The following is a 22,154-nucleotide window of genomic DNA, read 5'->3' on the forward strand; positions in this document are numbered from 1 at the left end:
TTCTGCCTAGCAGGGCTGTAGGAAGGAGCACAGGAACGCAGTAAGGTCTGTGAAAAGGTGCGTGCCTTGCTTGCACAGGCTGTTCCACTCGCTGTTCCACTCCACCCTGGCCACTGCTGCTAAACCCGCTCCATAACACTCAGATATTTTATCATCTTTTCCTGTGTAGCGCTAACCATTCGTGTCCCAACAAGATCACTAATAGCATCTGAGTCCACACAGGCAGAGACACTGCCACCCATACTACTGCATCCCCAGCACCTACCTAGTGCAGAATAAGCACCCAGGACCGGGCGCAGTGGCTCATGTCCGTAATCCTAGCACTTTGGGAGGCCGAGGCGGGTGGATCACCTGAGGTCAGGAGTTTGAGACCAGATTGGCCAACATGGTGAAACCCCGTCTCTACTAAAAATATAAAAATTAGCCAGGCTTGGTAGCACATCCCTATAATCCCAGCTACTTTGGGAGGCTGAGGCAGGAGAATCACTTGAACCTGGGAAGTGGAGGCTGCAGTGAGCTGAGATTGCATCAGTGGACTCCAGCCTGGGCAACAGAGTGAGACTCTGTCTCCAAAAATAAAAATTAAAAAATAAACACCCAGTGAATTTCTGACTGGCTGCATAAACTATGAAACTTTGTGATTATTCATCTGGGCCTTCCATCTGTTCTTGGGGTTCATTCAAGCATCACACATTCACTGAATTCCTTCTGAGGGCCACACTCCATGTCCACACTCAGTGGGCACTATTCCAGGCCTCAAGGAGCTCCCAGTCTAGGGAGAAGGATTTGATGTGGAAATAGAGCAGAATTATACCATAATAGAACAGCATAGTACCTGCTGTGATGGAGGCAGGGGACAAGGTGTCAGGGCCCAGAGAAAGAAGTCAGTGTGGCTAGGATACAGGAGTACAGAGAGATGCCCTGAGGAGGAAATGATGGATTAGCAGGACTAGGAGATAATGAAGGAAAGAGCTTCCAGAGGCAGGCACAGCAAATGGCAAAGGCTCTGAGGCATGAAACATCCCAGGGTGTTTAGGTCCAAGTGGCCTGAGTTTAGGGACATGGCAGTGGTGAGTGTTGGTTAGCAGGCAAGCTAGGGCAGGCTTTCAGTGTCCCTCTGGTCTAGACAAATAATTCTCAATGTGTGGTCCCTGGACTAGCAGCATCAGCACCACCGTGGAACTTGTCAGAGATGCACATTCTTGGCCCCCACCCCAGACCTCCTAAATCAGAAACTCTGGGGGTGAAGCCTGGAAATCATATTTTAACAAACCCTCCAAGTGATTCTAATGCACGCTAAAGTTTGAGAAACACAGCTCTAGACTTGATCCTGAAGGCAATGAGGGGCCAGGGACAGGCTCTAAACAGAGATAAGGCAGGATCAGAACTGTACTTTTGTTTTTTTGAGACAGAGTCTCACTCTGTTGCCCAGGCTGGAGTTCAGTGATGCAATCTTGGCTCACTGCAACCTCCGCCTCCCAGGTTCAAGCGATTCTCCTGCCTCAGCCTCCTGATGAGCTGGGATTACAGGTGCCTGCCATCATGCTTGGCTAATTTTTGTATTTTTAGTAGAGACAGGGTTTCTCCATGTTGGTCAGGCTGGTCTTGAACTCCTGACCTCAGGTGATCCACCTGCCTCAGCCTCCCAAAGTGCTGGTGTTACAGGTGTGAGCCACTGTGCCTGGCAGAACTGCAATTTATGAAGATCACTGGGCAGGCTGGGTCCAGGGCAGTCTGGTGAGGGGCTGGTAGAAACCCACATCTAAAAGCTGGCCTGACATGGAGCCTCCCTCCAGCTGGACAGAGCTGCTGCGGCTGCAGAACAATCTATCTTCACCTGTGAAAGAGAAGTGGCCACTGGGAAGTCAGGGACCCCTGCTGAGCAAAGGGCCTGTTGCCAGGGTGACCACCTGTCACTCAGATAAAGGGGCACAGTCCTACAGAGGGTCAAGTTGGGGAGCTGGTTGTTATGGCAATCTCCCCTCAGGTCAGGCATGGTAGGGGAAGAAGGAAGCCCGGATGTCCCCAGGTACCTCACCCTCATTCCCTGGAGGGAGCACCACTAACCCCAAGACTCAAGTTCCTCCTTGACCATCTAGCCCATCCTCCCTTCCTCTGACCATTTGGGCCCCAGGAGGCAGTTTCCTCCCCTTCCCATCATGAAGCTACACCCTCCCTGTCACAGCCTAAGTGCTCGGGGACTGTCTCCTTGGCTACAGCCCGGGCTTCTGCATCCACTGGGACCTTCATTCAAGAAGCCAGAGACTCTCATCTGCCAGGCCTTCACTTTCCTTTGCCAAGGCAGGGTATGGACCCATCTAGGGGTGATGACCCATCACCAGTGGTGGGGCTCTCTCATTCTCTCATCAGCTGGCACAGGGTGAGAGGAAGAGGAACAGGAGGACTCAATGCATTCCTTTCAACCAGGAGACGGATGCAGAGGCGCACATTAAACAGCTTTACAAGGATCCCCAACAAGGAAGCTCAGAACAACTGAGGCCCAACTTGAAGCTCAGGAGAGAGGAAAGGAAAAAAGAGCAACTGCACCCTCAGACCTGGTAGAGTGTAAAGTTCAAGGAGTATGGAGTCCGAAAGGCCTGGGTTAGAGTCCTGAACCAATCAGTACTGTGTGATGTTGGGCAGGCTCTGTCACTGGAGCCTCAGTTTCCTCATCTGTACACAGCAGATAGTATCCATATAATAGTGTCTACCTCTTTTTTTGTTTGTTTTGTTTTTGAGACAGAGTTTTGCTCTTGTTGCCCAGCCTGGAGTGCAATGGCGCAATCTCAGCTCACCGAAACCTCCACCTACTGGGTTCAAGCGATTCTCCTGCCTTAGCCTCCTGAGTAGCTGAGATTACAGCATGTGCCACCATGCCCAGCTAATTTTATATTTTTGGTAGAGATGGAGTTTCTCTATGTTGCTCAGGCTGGTCTGGAACTCCCGACCTCAGGTGATCCGCCTGCCTCGGCCTCCCAAAGCGCTGGGATTACAGGCATGAGCCACTGTGCTCCGCCTAATAGTGTCTACCTCTTAGGAGTACTTCAGGATCAACTGAGGAAATGCATCTGAAGTGGACTCACGGTGCCTGGCACCTCCCTGCATCTTGTCCTCCCTTTCCTCAGGGATGAAGAAACACCTGCTCTCAGGTGACTACTCCTTGATGGTGGGACACTTGCTGCGGAAAAGCAACAGCTCTGGGGTCAGAAATGCTCCATAAATGGCCGGGCACAGTGGCTCACACCTGTAATCCCAGCACTTTGGGAAGCCGAGGCAGGTGGATCATCTGAGGTCAGGAGTTCGAGACTAGCCTGGCCAACATGGGAAAACCCTGTCTCTACTCAAATACAAAAATTAGCTGGGCATAGTTGTGGGTGCTTGTAATTCCAGCTGCTTGGGAGGCTGAGGCAGGAGAATTGCTTGAACCTGGGAGGTTCAAGACTCCATCAAAAAAGAAGAAAGAAAAGAAAAGAAAGAGAGAAAGAGAGAAAAAGAAAAAGAATAGAGAAAGAGAGAAAGAGAAAGAAAAAAGAAAAAAAGAAAAGAAAGAAAGAAGAAAATGAAATGCTCCGTAAACACTGACTGTTGATACTGTTCTTATTACTATTAATTACCTAGTAATGAATGAACCCTGCCTTGTAAATTGCTTCCTCCAGGTAATCTGCATTTCCTATTGTCCTTGGAGTCTTCATTCACTACAATCTGCTGAACGCATGTTTTCTAGAAAACATCTAGAAAGCAGGAGCCATATGGTACTTTTTAGTTTTCTCGCAATCCCTGGCCCAGTCCCTGGCAGGGAGCACCCAAGAAGCTCAGCAAGGAAGGGACTGGGAGATCATCTCTAACTTAGTATGCAGGACAGACAGCTCTCCTCCCTAGCCTTATCAATTGCTTGAATGCCTCCAGGGATGAGGTCCTTATTCCTTGTAGAGCAGTTTCCAGTGTCCAGGACTTGAGAGGCTGAGCTCCACGGGGTGAGTAGGAGCTGAATGGGCAGCTGTAGGGGTTGGGGACATTCCCCGCCGCCTCACCCCGTGCCCCAGCAGCCCCCCTTCCCTCCCTCTGAGAGCCGATGATAGGAGTGGTTCTAATTATGCTCTAATTGCTTTCTTCCAGGCAGTTTCTCTGGAGCCAAGGAGTTCAGAGTTCATGAATAAATGAAGAGAGAGGAAGCGGAAGGGACGTTTATTGATCCACAAATCTCTACGTGCCAGTGTCCGCCCCACAAATGCTTGGGCATGCAGCAGTGTGCAGTTTCGAATACAGATGCTCCTTGACTTACGATGGGGCCACATCCCAATCAACCCATCCTAAATCAAAAATGCATTCCACACCCAATAAACCCATCATAAGTAAAAAAACCATCTTGAACCACTGTATGTTGGGGACCAGCTGTACATACAAACACAAAAACATACCAGCTGTGCATACAAACACAGAATCATACCACAGACCCCAAAGGTCTCTCCAACAGACAGGTGGGGATTAAAAGGAAGGTAACAAGAAGTTTCCTAATAGATAAAGCAACTTGAGGCTCAGCAGCGTAAGTGCCCTGCCCAGGGCCTCAGAGCCCGTGAGTGGCAGAGCAGGAGCCTAGGTCCACAGCCTTTGCTCTTCCCCACCTGGTGTCCCACCAGCATGGAGGTTAACAGTCACCCAAATGTGGGTTCCTCCCACCTCTTCCCAAGGGCCTCTTCTCTTAGAGGATGGCTAGCTTCTCTTGGGGGATGAGGCATTTGAATGGAAGGGCACCCGAAGGGGGCAGTGCCCCCCTGCCAAGGGTAGAGTTGAGAGTGGGACCCAAAGCCAGCAGGCACTGTACGTAGAGACTTGTGGATCAAATACCCTTGACTTGCACCGTGGTCTGGGGCAAATCATAGCCCATTACCTTTTCTTTTCTTTTGAGATGGAGTCTCACTCTGTCGCTCAGGCTGAAGTGCAGTGGTGCGATCTCAGCTCACTGTAACCTCCACCCCCCGGGTTCAAGCCATTCTCCTGCCTCAGCCTCCTGAGTAGCTAGGACTACAGGCATGTGCCACATGCTCAGCTAATTTTTGTATTTTTAGTAGAGACAGGGTTTCACCATGTTGGCCAGGATGGTCTTGATCTCCTGACCTTGTGATCCACCTGCTTTGGCCTCCCAAAGTGCTGGGGTTACAGGCGTGAGCCACCACCACCCAGCCTTGCTTTTCTTTTTTTTTAGATAGAGTCTCACTCTGTCGCCCAGGCTGGAGTGCAGTGCCACAATCTCGGCTCACTGCAACTTCTGTCTCCTAGGTTCAAGTGATTCTTGTGTCTCAGCCACACAAGTATCTGGGACTACAGGCACTCAACAACACGCCTGGCTAATTTTTGTATTTTTAGTAGAGACAGGGTTTTGCGCTGTTGGCCAGGCTGGTCTTGAACTCTGGTCTCAAGTGATCCACCCACCTCGGCCTCCCAAAATGTTGAGATTACAGGTGTGAGCCACCGCATCCAGCCTCATAGTCCATTTCTGGGCTTCAGTTTCCCCAGCTACCTAGTGTGAAGGTGGAGGCAATGTGTGAGAGCTCCCTCTCAGACAAACTAGAATTTAAGATGTCTGGCAGCTAGAGACCTGAGCTCTGCCCCTCTCAGGTGGGCACTGCCTCCCTCAGATTACCCCTCTATTCAAATGCCTCATTCCTCTAGGAGAAGCTGGCCAGAGGCTCTAGGGAAGAGACAGAAGAAACTCACATTTGGGTGACTGCCACCTCCATGCTGGTGGGACACCGGGTGGGGAAGAGCGAGGCCTGCTCTGCCAGTCACCTCACTCAACTTACGCTTTTTGAGCCTCAAGTTGCTTCATTTGTTAAATGGGAATGACAGATTATGTTATGAAACTTCACCCAGGGAATATAACAGGTTTAGCTGAGTGCCTGGCACATAGGAAGTGTTTGATAGGTGGTAGTTGTTATTGCTAACATTACCAAAACCCTGCAAGGAACAGCTGTCGCCTTCATTACAGATGAAGAAACCAAGGCAAAGAGAGGTCAAGCAACTTGCCCAGAATCACGCGTTAAGCACCAGGATTTGAACCCACTGTCTGATCCATCTGTGTTCCTAGGGGTTGGCACATAGTAGGTATCCATAAATAATGTGCTGAATTACGGAGAAATGGAGCAAAAAAAAAAAGCGTGTAAAAACAGGCCCTGCTTCTAGTGACCAAGTTGGGGGTAGGCTGATAGAGGAAGAACTAGACCAAAATTTCCTTCAAGGTCAAAGTGAAGTGCTGGGTCTGAGGGACCCTGGGGACCCCTTGACTCCTCGGTGGCTGGGGCCAGGCCAGATGGGGATATTGGGGCTCCATGGTATGTGCTTGTTGAAGAAAATCTTTTTTTTTTTTTTTTTTTTTTTTTTTAGATAAAGTCTCGCTCTGTTGCCCAGGCTGGAGTGCAGTAGCACAATCTCGTCTCACTGCAACCTCCACCTCCTGGGTTCAAGTGATTCTTATGCCTCAGCCTCCCAAGTAGCCAGGATTACAGGTACACACCACCACACCCAGCTAATTTTTATATTTTTAGTAGACATAGGGTTTCATCACGTTAGCCAGGCTAGTCTCAAACTCCTGGCCTCAAGTGATCTACCCACGTTGACTTCCCAAAGTGCTAAGATTAGATGTGTGAGCTCCTGTGCCCGGCCAAAGGGAATCTTTTTACCCCTTTATGACTTCCACTAAGAAGCCAAAGGTAGGAAACCTGGTTGTTGGCATCAGCCAGACCCTGCCTGCCCTGCTGCTGCCTCGCTGCGTGACTTTGGACAAGTGACTTCAGTTCTCTGAGCCTCAGAGTCCTCATCTAGGAAACGGAAATGGCTGTGACAGTTTCACGTCTAGAGCTGCTGTGAGGATGACTTCAGGTGGCACGTGCAAGGCCATGTGGCATTGGGGTAAGGGCGGGGCCCGGATTTGTATCCCAGCTCTGCCACTGCTGGATGTGACTGCTCTCAGACTCAGATTCTGCTTCGGTAAACTAGAGACAGTAGCTGTGCCCACCCCATGGGGTGTCGTGAGGATGAATGAGCCACTCCAGGTACAGCAGTTATAGTAGAATGAGCTGGGTCATAAGTGCTTAGTAAATCTTCTCTATTAGACTATGCCATGTGCAGGGACCCTGCAGTCCATTTTATATATGGGGAAGCAGAGCCCCCAGGAGGCCCAAGGACTTACCCAAGGTCACAGAGCCAGTTCACAGCAGAGCCAGGCCTATCTGCGAACCAGGTGAAGGCAGGACCCCCCTGCCCAGACCTCCAATTCCCCGGTAGTGTGAGATGTATGAATAGATAAACACAAGACCTTTCATGGCCCCAGGTCATCTTGCTCATGGCTTGAGGACTCCAGGGGTGAGAGGTGGCTGATGCTCCCCTCCCTTCTCCTCCCTGGTGGCTCCGAGGTTGGCCTGAACCAGTGGGGTGTGTCAGAGTACAGGGAGGGCTGCCCCACCTTCCTGGCCCCCATGACCAGTTCCTCCACTCCAGTGCTGGCTGCTAGAAGCCTCAGAAACAATCCAAAGGCCCAGGACCAGAACACCATTTGTCAGCTTTGCATGGTGGTGGCGGGCTTGTCTCCATGGCAACAGTGCAGTGTGAAGGCATCCTGGCATCATTAGGGAGTGCGCTGAGTAGTATAAACAGAGGCTGCAGTAGATTACATGCCTATTATGAGCAGTCTCGGGCTCTGAGCACTGGTAATTATGCCTAATTGTGCATTTAATTGTGTAATTGAAAACCCACATCTCTGGTTCAGGCTGGGGCTGCAGAACATACCCACCTCCCCCCAAAAAAGAGGCTTAGGAACCAATCCTTACCCTGAAAATCTCAGAATATTTGCCCTTCTAGGGCAAGGGGTGGCCAGAGCAGGCAAGGGGGTAAAATGCCTATAGATTTCCATTTCCTCTACTGCCTGTACCAGGAGCTCACCAGGCCCCGTGATTAGAGGTAGGCGGTAAGGAGTATGCTAAGGCAAGGGGACATGGTGAGCTCACAGAAATGTTCATAATTATATACACATAAATTCTTTCTTTTCTCTCTCTTTTTTTTTTTTTTTTGAGACAGGTCTTGCTGTGTTGCCCAGGCTGGAGTGCAGCAGTGTGATCTCGGCTCACCGCACATTTGACCTCCTGGGCTCAAGTGATCGTCCTACTGCAGCCACCTTAGTAGCTAGGACCACAGGCAGGCACCACCATGCCCAGCGAATTAAAAAAAAATTTTGTATTGGATTAAATCAAAGTTAAAATTTTGTGTGTGTGTGTGTGTGTAGAGATGGGATCTCATGTTGCCCAGGCTGGTCTTGAACTCGTGGCCTCAAGTCATCCTTCGGCCTCAGCCTCCGAAAGTGCTGGGATTACAGGTGTGAGCCACCATGCCCAGCCACACATAAATCCCATTGCCTGGGACAGGAAACTCATTACCTGGTTATCAGTCCCCACCCCTGCAGAGCCTCTGGAGTCTGAAAGCTGCAGACAGAGTTCGGTACTCTCCTCTCCTTTCCCACTTCATAGGCTATGATAAATGAGGCCCAGAGAAGGCCAGGCCCAGCTCCAAGTTGCACAGCGAGTGAGTACCAGAACCCAGGGATTCTGACTTGCAGCTGAGGGCATGTTTCATACCCTAAGGTGACTCAGCACTGAGAATCATGCCTGGCAGTTTGTGTGTGCTTGATAAATATTTGCTGGATTCAACTCCAGGCAGAGTTAGCTGGAGGCAATTCTCACTCTGGCTCAAGAGTATTAGTCTTTCTGTAGTTCAAGAAGCTCACCCGTGGTGAGCTGGAGGTTAGTGATGGGCCACAAGCCTCCCAGCTCTGAATCTCTATAGTCTGAGACTTGATTTTACAACCCAATATGCTACATGGGCATTTGGGGTGGGAGCAGTGCAGACATTCAGACAGACAAAAGAAAGATGAGGTCACCAGAGTCCCTGACAACCTGACACCCAGGTCTGGAGCAAGCCAGCAGAGGCAGAAGTCTCCTCCTGCCCCCAGGCCCTGAAACCCCATCAGTCCCCACTGCCTGCCACAAGGTGGGCCAGGCAGCACCTCCGACCTCCACCTGGGAAGAGAGGGAGCTCATTGCTGACTCAGAGCTGGAAGGTCCTTTGAGATGATGGGTCTAACCTTTTCGCCGTACAGAGCGGAAGAGAGGCCCAGAGACGCCTTGCCTTTGTCTTGGAACCCCTCTTCGTGAGTGGCAGCCTGTGCCCATGGCTCTCCCTGCATTATTTCAGGTCGCCCTCATTATAATCCTGAGGTGGGACTATGGACTATGGGTAATATAATTATTCCTTTTCATTTTTTTTTGAGACCGAGTTTTGCTCTGTTGCTCAGGCTGGGGTGCAGTGGCGTGATCTCAATCTCAGTTCACTGCAACCTCTGCCTCAGCATCCCAAGTAGCTGGGACTACAGGCACGTGCTGCCATGCCTGGCTAATTTTTTTTTTTTTGTATGTTTAGTAGAGACATGGTTTCACCATGTTGGCCAGGATGGTGACCTCGTGATCCACCCGCCTCAGCCTCCCAAAGTGCTGGGATTACAGGCATAAGCCACCATACCTAGCCATGCATAAGTCCAACACAGAGCTTGGGGTGGGTAGAATGGGGGAAAGGCGGCATCTGAATAAGCAGTTAGATCTGGTATCTGGTAACAAGCTCTATGGCTGAGGAAAGGTTTGGATTTCTCCACCTGCTTCCACACCCGCTCCCACAATACTAGCAGGGGGCAATGGGGCATGCAGGGAGAAGCTGTGGCCTCTTATTCCCATTTTACAGAAGAGAAGACCATGGTCCTGCAACACCAAGACCACACAGATGAAGAAGAACCGCTGCTCCAGCTTTGGCCTTCCACTCATTGAGAAAGGGGTCGTCTCATTTCCTACCCCATGGGTACTCGGATTTGCAGAGCCTGCAGCCTCATTTCCTGGGCATTCAAGAGTGTGCCCCCTTCGTGAGCCCCCACTCTGCATGTTTTCTTTCTTTTTTTTTTTTTGAGACAGAGTCTTGCTCTGTAGCTCAGGCTGGAGTACAGTGGCACGATCTCAGCTCACTGCCACATCTGCTTCCCGGGTTCAAGTGATTCTCCTGCCTCAGCTTCCTGAGTAGCTAGGATTACAGGTGTGCACCACCATGCTTGGTGAATTTTTGTAGTTTTAGTAGAGACAGGGTTTCACCATGTTGGCCAGGCTGGTCTTGAACTCCTGACCTCGTGATCCGCCTGCCTTGCCCTCCCAAAGTGCTAGGATTACAGGCGTGAGTCACCGCGCCCAGCTGCACATTTTATTTCAAAGAAGCCTCCCAACAACTCTCTGAGGCAGATGATTATTATTCTGATTTAGAGAACTGCAGGTGGAAGCTCAGAGAAGGTTAGGGATCTTCCTGCCCAAGGTCATCCAGCTACAAAGAGGCAAAGCTGGAACTCAAATCCCAGCCTGCCCCCAAAGCCCAGCTTCTTCCCAGTTCCCGGTCCACCTCCTTGTCTCTCAATTTGTCAGTTGCTTTGAGAGAGGCCAGGAGGCCAATGTAAATCAGGAAAACCTTCAACCACACTTCACGGCTCTTCTAAAACCTCAGTGCTCATTCAGCGCGTCTGGGGGAAGTTTGCTTTGCTGTCTGAAGCTCTCCCTCAGCTCTGAATCAATCAACATCCCTAGGGAAAAAGGGAAAGGCAGGCAAAGCTCTAGGATTTAGCTCTCTGGGCCTAAAGCCAGCCTCCACCCCCATGGCCTGGATCGTTTTCAATTTAAAATGTTTAATTTTTGTGGGTACATAGCAGTTGTATATATTTATGGGGTACATGAGATATTTTGATACAGGCATCTACTGTGCAATAGTCACATCAGGGTAAATCAAGCGTTTATCCTTTGTGTTACAAATCATCCAATCATACTCTTTCAGTTATTTTTATTTTTATTTATTATTTTTTTGAGATGGAGTTTCACTCTCATTGCCCAGGCTGGAGTGCAGTGGCATGATCTCGGCTCACTGCAACCTCCGCTTCCTAGGTTCAAGTGATTCTCCTGCCTCAGCCTCCTGAGTAGCTGGGATTACAGGTGCCCACTACCACGCCCAGCTAATTTTTTGTGTTTTTAGTAGAGATGGGGTTTCACCATGTTGGCCAGGCTGGTCTCAAACTCCTGACCTCAAGTGATCCACCCACCTCAGCCGCCCAGAGTGTTGGAATTACAGGCGTGAGCTACCATGCCCAGTCAGTTATTTTTAAATGCACAGTAAATTTTGTTGACTGTAGTCACACTGTTGTGCTATCAAATACTAGATTTTATTTATCCGACCTATATTTTTATACCCTTTAGCCACCCCCACCTCCCCACTCCCCTACTACCTTTAATCCTTAGTCTACTTTTTTTTTAATTAAAGATTTAATTTTTTTTTGAGACAGAGTCTTGCTCTGTTGTCAGGCTGGAGTGCAGTGGCGCAATCTTGGCTCACTGCAACCTCCGCTTCCTGGGTTCAAGCGATTCTTCCGCCTCAGCCTCCCGAGTAGCTGGGACCACAGGTGCGTGCCAACCACTCATGGCTAATTTTTGCATTTTTTTAGTAGAGGCAGGGTTTCACCATGTTGGCCAGGATGGTCTCGATCTCTTGACCTCGTGATTCACCCAACTCGGCCACCCAAAGTGCTGGGATTACAGGCGTGAGCCACCTTGCCCAGCTGGAATTTTTTTTTTTTTTTAATAGAGCCAGGGTCTCACATATTGCCCAGACTGGTCTCAAACTCCTGAGCTCAAGCAATCCACCCACCTCAGCCTCGCGAAGTGCTGGGATCACAGGTGTGAACCACCATGCCCGGCCCTCTCATTCTATTCTCTACCTCCATGAGTTCAGTTGTTTTAAATTTTAGCTTGCACAAATAAAAACATCTGAAGTTTGTCTCTCTGTGCCTGGCTGAATTAGCTTTTTTTTTTTTTTTTGAGACAGGGTCTTCCTGTGCTGCCCAGGCTGTAGTGTGCAGTGTTGCAATCATGGCTCACTGCAGGCAGCCTCAACCTCCTGGGCCAAAGCAGTCCTCCCACCTCTGCTTCAGTAGCTGGGACCACAGGTGCATGCTACCATGCCCAGCTAATTTTTTACTTTTTGGGGGATGGAGTTTTGCTTGTTGTCCAGGCTGGAGTGCAATGGTGCAATCTCGGCTCACCGCAACCTCCGCCTCCCAGGTTCAAGTCATTCTCCTGCTTCAGCCTCCTAAGTAGCTGGGATTACAGGCATGCACCACCACGCCTGGCTAATTTTATATTTTTAGTAGAGACGGGGTTTCACCATGTTGGTCTGGCTGGTCTCGAACTCCTGACATCAGGTGATCCGCCCGCCTTGGCCTCCCGAAGTGCTGGGATTACAGGAATGAGCCACTGCTCTCGGCCTACTTTTTTTTTTTTAATATATATATAGAGATGGGGTTCTCACTATGTTCCCCAGGCTGGTCTCAAACTCCTGGGCTCAAGCGATCCTTCCACCTTGCCTTCCCAAAGTGCCAGGATTACAGGTGTGAGCCACTGCACCTGGCTTCGAACTAGTTTTTAAAAATACACCTGTAGCCTTAGACTGCCTTCCTGTTACCCATCTCTCCTTAAGACTAGAGGAGAGTAGTTTGGGAATCTTCTACCGCATAGAAAACAAAAAAAGGACTAGAGAGAACATGTTCCAGTGATCAGAGCTGACTATCTCTGCTTGGTCCACATTTTATAACAATTGTTCTCCAACCCTTTCCCCTTGATGACTACTCTGAGGCCCAGACTATTATCTCCTGTTTCCTTGGTGAGATGTCATTTCACTCTTCTGAGCCTCGGTATGTCTATCAGTTAATGGGTATAAAAACCACACATCCTGGCCGGGCAAGGTGGCTCACACCTGTAATCCCAGCACTTTGGGAGGCCGAGGCAGGTGGATCACAAGGTCAAGAGATCGAGACCATGCTGGTCAACAAGGTGAAACCCCCGTCTCTACTAAAAATACAAAAATTAGCTGGGCATGGTGGTGCGCACCTGTAGTCCCAGCTACTCGGGAGGCTGAAGCAGGAGAATTGTTTGAACCCAGGAGGCGGAGGTTGCGGTGAGCCGAGATCCCGTCATTGCACTCCAGCCTGGGTAACAAGAGCAAAATTATCTCAAAAAAAAAAAAAAAAAAGCCCCACACGTATCTCATAGAGTTGTTATGAGGATGGATCAGATGTAGATACAGGGTAGTTTATTCCTGGTTTTCTCAATCTGCATCACAGCTCCTTGGCTCACTGCAACCTCTGCCTCCCAGGTCAAGTGATTCTTCTGCCTCAGCCACCTGAGTAGCTGGAATTACAGGCGCCCACCACCAAGTGCAGCTAATTTTTTGTATTTTTAGTAGATACGGGGTTTCATCATGTTGGCCAGGCTGGTCTCAAACCCCTGACCTCAAGTGATCCGCTTGCCCCAGCCTCCCAAACTCCTGGGATTACAGGCGTGAGTCACTGCTCCTGGCCATGCATCACAGCTCTTTTAAGTCCAGCACAGAGCTCGGGGCTGGTAGAATGGGGAGAGGGGACATTGAATAGGCAGTCAGATTTGGCATCTGGCTAGGAAACCCTATGGCTGAGGAAAGGTTTGGATTTCTCCACCTGCTTCCACTCCATCATCCTACAATATTAGCAGAGGGCAATGGGGCATGCAGGGAGAAGCTGTGGAGTCCCAGATCTGAGTCTGAATCCTCATTCTGTACCTACCATTTATGTGGCCAAGGATAAGCCACATAGTAGCAAGAGACATATATAAAATGCCTAGCATAATGCCTGGCTCATAGCAGACACCAAACAAAAAAAATTCTCATTATTTAAATTTCCCACTCAGCCCCATATTTTCCACATAAAGAAGAGTTGGAGTGTTTGTGGGAATGACCCGGATCACGAAATCCTCTAATACAGGCAGAGATGGGACTTGACTTGACTGTGATGTGACTTGTCCAAGTCTCAAGGCAAATAATAGCCCTGGAGAGCACTTTCCTAGGCCGGGCACCATACTTGGCTATCCCGGCATTAGCTTGCGACTTCCCCAAACCGCCACGGGCTCATGGGGTAGAAGCTGTTGTTCTGACCACTTTGTAAGTAAGAAGGCAGAGGCTCAAAGAGAGTACGGAACTTCCTGGGAGTCACAAAGCAGAGCAGCAATGTCTGCCTAATCCCAGATGTAGTGCTCCTAGCCCCTGTGCCAGATCTCAGAGAAGCTGCCATTTACGGGCTGCTAATTTAAAAAGCATCCACCCACCTACTCCTACAAAGGAGCAGAACCAGGGCCATCCCCAGGTCCCCTGGATGCCCTCTTCTCCATTCTACCTTGCTCTGCCCATCTCATAAGGGGCTTGAGGGCAGTTTGGCCTCAGTCTGTTCATCCACAAAGGAATCTGATCACCCACACCACCCCCAACCCTGTGCAAAGGGGTATGAGAAACAAAAGGGGCCAGTGGCCTGCATAATTTCATGCTCCTGACTCTGATACCTGGCCCAAGGACCTCAAGCATCCCAAGCAGAGGCAGATCCTCCCGAGGAAGCCCTGAGCCTGTAGTTGCAGCTGCTCCAGAGCGCAGGCCCCTGCTGGAGCCCATCTCCCTCCGGTCTTTGCCATCAATATTGCTAATAACGACATCAATCAGGTTGACCATGTTTCACACCATTACTCGCAGCTCAGCTGGAAGCTACACCCCCCCCCCGCCCCCACCTGCCAGAAAGCAAAGAGCTTTCTAGAAGGGAAAAGAATGGAACCAGCATTTTTCTGAGTACCTACTATGTGTCTGGCACCTGGCCAAGGCAGCCCTTTCTACAACTCTGCGAGGTAGAGTTCTCTTTTACAAAGGCAGAAACTGTGGCCAGAGGAGTGACTGCATGTGTCCAAGGTCACACAGAGCTGAAACAGAAACAACCATGGCATTGATCTATTACTGGGCACTCACTGGCTCACAGTGCAGGCACTACGCATGAGCCTACTGAAGAAGCAGTACCATTTCATTTTCAGATGAGGAAACCGAGGCTTGGAGCTGTCTGGGATGAGACACGTTAAACGTGAGCAGCAGAGTAGCGTGGGGCTGAGAGGGCGGCTCTCTGTTCAGACAGAAGAGTCCTCGCATCTTGGTTCTGTCACTGACTAGCTTAGCGAGGTTGGGCAAACCTCGAACCCCTCTGAACCTCAATTTCCTCACCTGAAAAAGGGGATAATAAACACATCTATCCCATCGTGTGGAACTGCGATAAGAAGGATGAAAACAGAAAAAGAGCTAACGTTTATTGATCATTTAACATGTACCAGGCACTTTGCCAAGCACTTTACATATGTATGCTCATTTGGTTAAATGAGGTAATGCATATAAAGTGCTTAGCACAGGACTCCCAAAATAGGAATGATAATGATGATGATGAAGAAATTGATGACGATTCCCTAGGGCAAATCTCACTGGTTCATACCCTTCCAGGAAGAACAGAGTGGCCTGTAAGGTTTCAGAAAGGAGGTGGACTAGGAAAAGCTGGTTTTGGACAGGGGAAAGAAAAGGCACAGGATTAAAAATTAGAGGGTGTGGCCAGGCGCCGTGGCTCAGGCCTATAATCCCAGCATTTTGGGAGGCCAAGATGGGTGGATCATGAGGTCAGGAGTTCGAAACCAGCCTGACCAATGTGGTGAAATCCCGTCTCTACTAAAAATACAAAAATTAGCCAGACATAGTGGTGTGCACCTGTAATCCCAGCTACTCAGGAGGCTGAGGCAGGAGAATTGCTTGAACCCAGGAGGCGGAGGTTGCAGTGAGCTGAGATCACGCCAATGCACTCCAGCCTGGGCGACACAGTGAGACTCCGTCTCAAAAAAAAAAAAAAATTAGAGGGTGAACATGTTAATTACGTTTCGAGATGATACACCAAAAAGAACCCAGGAAAGCAAGGGACCCAAGATGTTCTACAGAAAGGAACCAGACCAAGATTCAACAAAACTGCCGTGCTAAAGCCAGGTGTGCTGACATGCACCTGTAGTCCCAGCTATTTGAGAGGCTGAGGTGGGAGGATCATTTGAGCTCAGGAGTTTGAGGCTACAGTGAGTTATGATTGCCACTGCACTCTAGCCTGGGCAACACGGCGAGACTCCTATCTCTAAAAAAATAAAAAATAAATAAATGAAACATGCTGGTCCAGGCATCATCCTGAGTTCCAGACAGGTAGAGCCGGCAGGTTCCCAGCAAGCCAGACCAATAATTCCTCCCATTTTACAGATGGAAAAACCAAGGCCTGGAGTGGGGAAGAGACTTGCCCAAAATTGCAGGATGTCAGAGGCAGAGCAGGGCTTGAATCCAGGTCTTTTGCCTCTCAGCTCAGTGCCCAACTACCTGCTACTTTCTACAAAGCACAGTCCACAAGGACAGTGCAGGGGGCTACCTGGATATGTATGGGCTACAATACCACAGACACATCCCATGATGATATGAATCATTAAGATAATAACAATAAGCTACAGTTTAATGAGTACTCACTCTGTACCTGGCACAGTGCTAAATTCATTATAGGGGTTGAATCCTCACAACAACCCTAAGGATTAGGAACTGTTTTATATTCGCCCTATTTAACAGCTGACAAAACTATGGCTCAGAGACGGTAAGCAACTTGTCCCAAATTGTGACCAAGCCAGGACTAGAAGTCAGGTCTGTCCTGTCAAACTCCAGAGCCTTAACTACTATCTTACAGTTATCCATCTGAAAGGCACAGTCCCTACCTGCTTCCCCTAAACCCTATGCCATCCTCACACCTCACTCCCTCGCCCAAATCACATCTATCCCAACTGAGGAAGAATGTTTTGAATTGGCCTGATTCATTGTAATGATTAAACTCCATTTGAAAAAGAAAAATGACATAGTTCCTCCTGTTTTCAGCTGAAAGATATTCAACAGCCTCTTTTTTTCCCTTAGTCCCTTGAATAAGAAAACCAAGACTCCCTTCTCCCCCCAGGCTGGTGAATTCCAACATCCCAGGAGCACGTTATGGAAGATGCCAGGCAGTGGGAGCTCCTGTGGGTTAGTGACAGCTGGAGGGCCTCACTCTGCAATCAGCCCAGATAGTGCAACAGAGCCAAGAGAGCAATTTTCAAGTCCCCCCTGCAAATGATCTCATGTAACCTTCACAAGCTGCCCAAAGCCACCCAGCTGGGAAATGGGAGAACTGGAATCCCACCCAGGTCTCATCTAACTCAAGCCTCTAGTGCTGGTGAGATCTTCTAAGTGGAAGAGTGGGGTTAGCTTAGTGGAAAACCGTGAAGGAAGGGAAGTGGGAGGCAGACAGACTCTCTACCACCTTCATTTCTCTCTAGAGCCATGAGCACCTCCCATGGAGCCCCAGACTTATCAGGGCCAGAAGTACTTGTTTTATAATTAAGAAGGCAACAGAGGACCTAGCCAACTGCCTGGATTCAAAGCCTAGATCCTGGCTGGGTGTGGTGGCTCATGCCTATGATCCCAGCATTTGGGAGGCTGAGGTGGGAGGATGGCTTGACCACAGGAGTTCAAGACCAGCCTGAGCAACAGAGTGAGACTCATCTCTAAAAAACAAACAAAAAAAAATTAGCTAGGCATGGTAGTGTGTGCCCGTAGTCCCAGGTACTCGGGAGGCTGAGGTGGGAGGATTGCTTGAGTGTGGGAGGTCGAGGATGCTGTGAGCTATGATTGCACCACTGCACTTTGGCCTGGATGACAGAGCAAGCCCATGTCTCAAACAGAAACAAAAACAACCAAAACAAAGCCTGGATCCTACTTCCTGTAGAATTCTGGACAAGTTACTTCATAGGGTTGTTATAGTTAAATGAGTTAATACATGGAAAAGTGCTTCTAAGAGTACCTGGCACTTAGTCAAGGGCTCTCCAAAGCTAACTGTTGTTACCATCGCCAACAGAGAATGAGCATGGGACAAACTGTTAGGTTCACCTTTGGGAAGCAATCTAGTTATAGAGAAAAAAAAACTCTTTTTTTTTTTTTTTTTGAGACATAGTTTCACTCTGTCATCCAGGCTGGAGTGCAGTGGCATGATCTCATCTCATTGCAACCTCCGCTTCCCAGGTTCAAGAGATTCTTGTGCCTCAGCGTTTCGAGTAGCTGGGATTACAGGCGCACGCCACCATGCCTGACTAATTTTTGTATTTTTAGCAGAGATGGGGTTTTGTCATGTTGGCCACACTGGTCTTCAACTCCTGACCTCAGGTGATCTGCCCACCTCACCCTCCCAAAGTGCTGGGTTTACAGGTGTAAGCCACAGCACCTGGCCTAGAAAACTTACTTAAACTCCTGTCCTGTTTGATTATGTATTGATTTATTTATTTTTACAATATATGTATATTAGTTTTCTAATACAAAAAAAAAACCTAGTTTAAAATTTAAAAATTAGCAAACACAGAAGTAGAATTCTCTGAAAGGTTTAAACATTTCTTGGCATTCCATGTTCCTCAAAGTAGATAGGGAAAAACAGACAATCTGCCCTTCTGGAGTTTCCGTTCCACCTGATCTTAATCTCCTCTGCAATCCTCAGGGATGATCATTTTACAGATGGGAAGGCTGAGGCCCCCTCTAGGGGGAAGCCACTTGCCCAGTCTCCCACAGCTGAGAGTGGGCTATAATCTCCAGTGATAGGGCTGTTTCTACCACTGCCCAGGCCAGGTCTGTGGATGGCATGTTAGAAGCTGGTGTCCCCAGGAGGAGAGAAGCAAGACGAATGAGGAGGTCTGCACGTCTAGGCTCAAAGCTTCACTCTACTCTACATTATCGTGGGCTCCAGTGGTAGGGAGTGCGTGATGGATGCAGGCAAGAGTAGAAACCCAGAGCAAGGAGTCCAGCATGGGGGGGCGGGCGGGGCTCAGGCTCCTAACCGCTCACACTGGTAAGACCTGAGTTCAGCGATGGAAGTCCCCATGCACCTCTGCCTAGAGGAGAAGCACAGCTTCAACCTCCCTAGTTGTTCAACCTGAGCTCTAAGGTAGGTAGGAGACCCTTGCCTCTCCTTAACTACCCTCCCAGATTCTCCTGCCATGGCCTTATTTGAAGGGCAGAGCTGGTTCCCCTCGTCCGATACAGTCACTCCTCCCTGAGACAAGAGCCTGAGTTCCCCATGCTGGGGCTAGGCACAGTGTCCTCAGATGCTCTGGTCCTCCCGGGGCACCCAAGTGTCCCCACCCTACTGGTGCTGGCCCTGGCAGAGGAGCGGCTCTGGTGGAACTGATGACTGATGGAACCCCATGGCCACAGCGGCCAGACCAAAGCAGGAAGGGTGGTCCAGGCTGGCTCAGGCTGGCCCAGGATCTCGCAGCTCCTGGTGACCCTCTCCAGGGAGGTGGCTCTCTATTCCCAGGACTGCCCAGTCAGGAAGGAGAAGGGAGGCAGAAACAGCACAAAGGATTGGAGGGTTCCTGGGGTCTAAGATCCCAGCACACAGATGAACATGGACCAGAAATGGTCAGCGGTCTAGAGACACACCAAAGAGAAACCCAGAGAGACACACACGGGCGCAGAGACTTCGTGAGAAACACTCACACAGGGGCGGTGATCAGAGGCAGAGACCCGGAGGAAGGCAGACCCATGCAAATGAGGGATCTAGAGGGAAACACAGCAGGACCTCAACAGATCCACAGATCAGCCTCAGACACACCCCCGGTCCCAACGAGCCACAGTCCCACAGCGCGTCCCCCAACAGGAGGCCACTTGTACAGTGCGGGCGGGCCGGGGACTCGCGCACGGGACGCACTCAGGGACCCGAGGAGCGCCGGGCACAGCAGCGAGAAGCGCACACAAAGAGACAGCCTGGCCAGCGGGAGCAAGCTCCACCCGACCGCTCCGAGACTCCAGACCACCCCCCGCCCGGGCACACGCACCAGACACACACACAGAGACACACAACCCCACCCGCCCGCCCCGGGACCGCGCCCCGCCGCGCCCCACCCTGCCCCGAACGCCCGGGCGCGCGGCGCTCACCAGCTGCAGGCAGCAGAAGGCGACCAGCGTGCAGCGCCCGCTGCACTTGCCCATGGCTCCGGGGGCTGCGCGGGCCGCCCGCCGCGGCGCCCCTCTTGCTCGGCGGCCGCCGCCTGCTCGCGCCGCGCGGGCTCCGCGTCCTCCCCGCTGGGCGCGCCGGGCGGCGGGGCCGGGCGCTTAGGGCCGGGCCCGGGAGCGTCGGGTCCCCAGGGCTGGGGCCGGCCGCCCGCGCTCCGAGTCCATGGTCCGTCCGCCCGCGCGCTGGCTCCGCCGAGCCGCGCCTCCTTTGTCTGGCGGGCCGGTCGTCAGGCGCGCCTCCTGCCCCGGGGCGGCTGGCGGGGAGCGCGGAGCAGGGAGAGCGGGCACCGAGCGCGGCGCAGCGCAGAGCAGCACTGCCCAGCTGGGGCAGCCGCCCGGGCTCTGGGCGGCCGCGGCTTCCCGGCCCCACCACGTGGCTCCGCCGCCGCCACCCGCAGGGAGGGAGGGAAGGGGAGGGAAAGGCACTGGAGGGTGGGGCGGGGCAGCCGCGGGAGGGGAGGGGAGAGGGGTAGGGAGGTGGAGGGTTGGAGGCTCAGAGAGTGAAGTGGAAGAGTGCGGGCTGAGGGGACGACGCCCTGGTCAAATCCAGACTTTTCTGCTCACTTGCTGTGTGACCTTGGGCAAATCTCGTCACCTCTCTGGGCCGGTTTTCTCATGAACAAAGTAGGAATAATTATGCCTCCTTAGAGTTGATATGAAGATGAAATGCAGGCATGTGAATACAACGCTTAGCCCTGTGCCTGGCCTCCTGGCTTGGAGCACTTTTCTGTCCACCCTGTCTTTAGGGCTCCAGGGTTCCAGCTTGGACCTCTAGTTCCATTTCCGTTCCCAGATCTGCTCCTCACCCAGCCTCTCCCCTGAGGGCCTGGCCACATTTTCCACCTTCTCTCTTTCCTTCTACTGGCATTTATTGAGCCCTGACTGCATACACACTCCTGGGAGCCAGAGTTGAGACCTGCAGAACTGTTCCAGATCCCTAGAGCTTCACCGCCCAGGGAACAGATAGGCTCCCAAGAGCATGCAGGTGAGATGGGTGATGGCAGAGGTCTGCCCAGGTGGATGTAGGGAGCCCCTACCCTGGGCTGCAATAAGGAGAGAGTCAGGAAAAGTTTCCCAGCAGATTGCCTTCTCCAAGCCACCCCAAAAAGCCCTCAAACTGGACACATCTCAAATCACATAATCGTCCCTGTCCTACTCCTAACTCCTTAAATTCACCTTGGCAATTAGCGCCACCCAAGTGGAATTTCCTAGGTCATCCTCCAGGCTTCCCTACAATGATATCTGATCTGCCATTACATTCTGTAAACTGTACTTTCCAACCAACATTTATGAAATACCTACTATGTGCCAAGTTCTCTGCTGGCGATAAGGGAACAAAACCTGACAAAATCTCTGCCCTTATTGAGCAGTCTAGTGAGGGACTGTCATTAAAACAAGGAAATGCACAAATAAATACACAACTAAAGTTCTGATGAATAAAGAATATTCAAGAAGAGACAGGGCGCGGTGGCTCGCCTGTAATTTCAGCACTTTGGGAGGCTGAGGTGGGTGGATCACCTGAGGTCAGGAGTTTGAAACCAGCCTGGCCAAGATGGTGAAACCCAGTCTCTACTAAAAATACAAAAATTAAGCTGGGCATGATGGCTCACACCTGTAATCCTAGCAATTTGGGAGGCCGAGGTGGGCAGATCATGAGGTCAGGAGTTTGAGACCAGCCTGGCCAACATTGTGAAACCCTGTCTCTACTAAAAATACAAAAATTAGCAGAGTGTGGTGGTGGAAGCCTGTAATTCCAGTTACTCAGGACTCAGGAGGCTGAGGCAGGAGAATCGCTTCAACCCCGGGAGGAGTGGTTTGCAGTAAGCTGATATCATGCCACTTCACTCCAGCCTGGGCAAAAAAAGAGCGAAACTTCATTTCAAAAACAAACAAAAGTACAAAAATTAGCCAGGAATGGCATTGGGTGCCTGTAATCCCAGCTACTTGGGAGGTTGAGGCAGGAGAATCACTTGAACCTGGGAGGCAGAGGTTGCAGTGAACTGAGATTGGGCCACTGCACTCCAGCCTGGGTGACAAGAGTGAAATTCTGTCTCAAAAAAGAAAAAAGAAAAAAGCTGGGCATGGTGGCTCACAACTGTAATCCCAGC

At 50.7% G+C, this 22,154-nt stretch overlaps 1 protein-coding gene across 1 annotated transcript in view; it reads right to left on the reverse strand.

The window, feature by feature from the left end:
• Window positions 1-20,362, reverse strand: part of NKAIN1 (sodium/potassium transporting ATPase interacting 1) — a 62,042-nt gene extending 41,680 nt beyond the window's left edge. Inside the window, exon 1 of the mRNA XM_021668438.2 lies at window positions 19,969-20,362. Coding sequence (XP_021524113.2) covers window positions 19,969-20,022 — 54 coding nt within the window. The 5' untranslated portion in view covers window positions 20,023-20,362. The remainder of the gene's footprint in view (window positions 1-19,968) is intronic.
• Window positions 20,363-22,154: the final 1,792 nt, after the last annotated feature.

This window comes from Aotus nancymaae, unplaced genomic scaffold, assembly GCF_030222135.1.
Source record: "Aotus nancymaae isolate 86718 unplaced genomic scaffold, 86718_ANA_hifiasm-v0.15.2.pri h1tg000053l, whole genome shotgun sequence".
Taxonomy (NCBI): Eukaryota; Metazoa; Chordata; class Mammalia; order Primates; family Aotidae; genus Aotus; species Aotus nancymaae.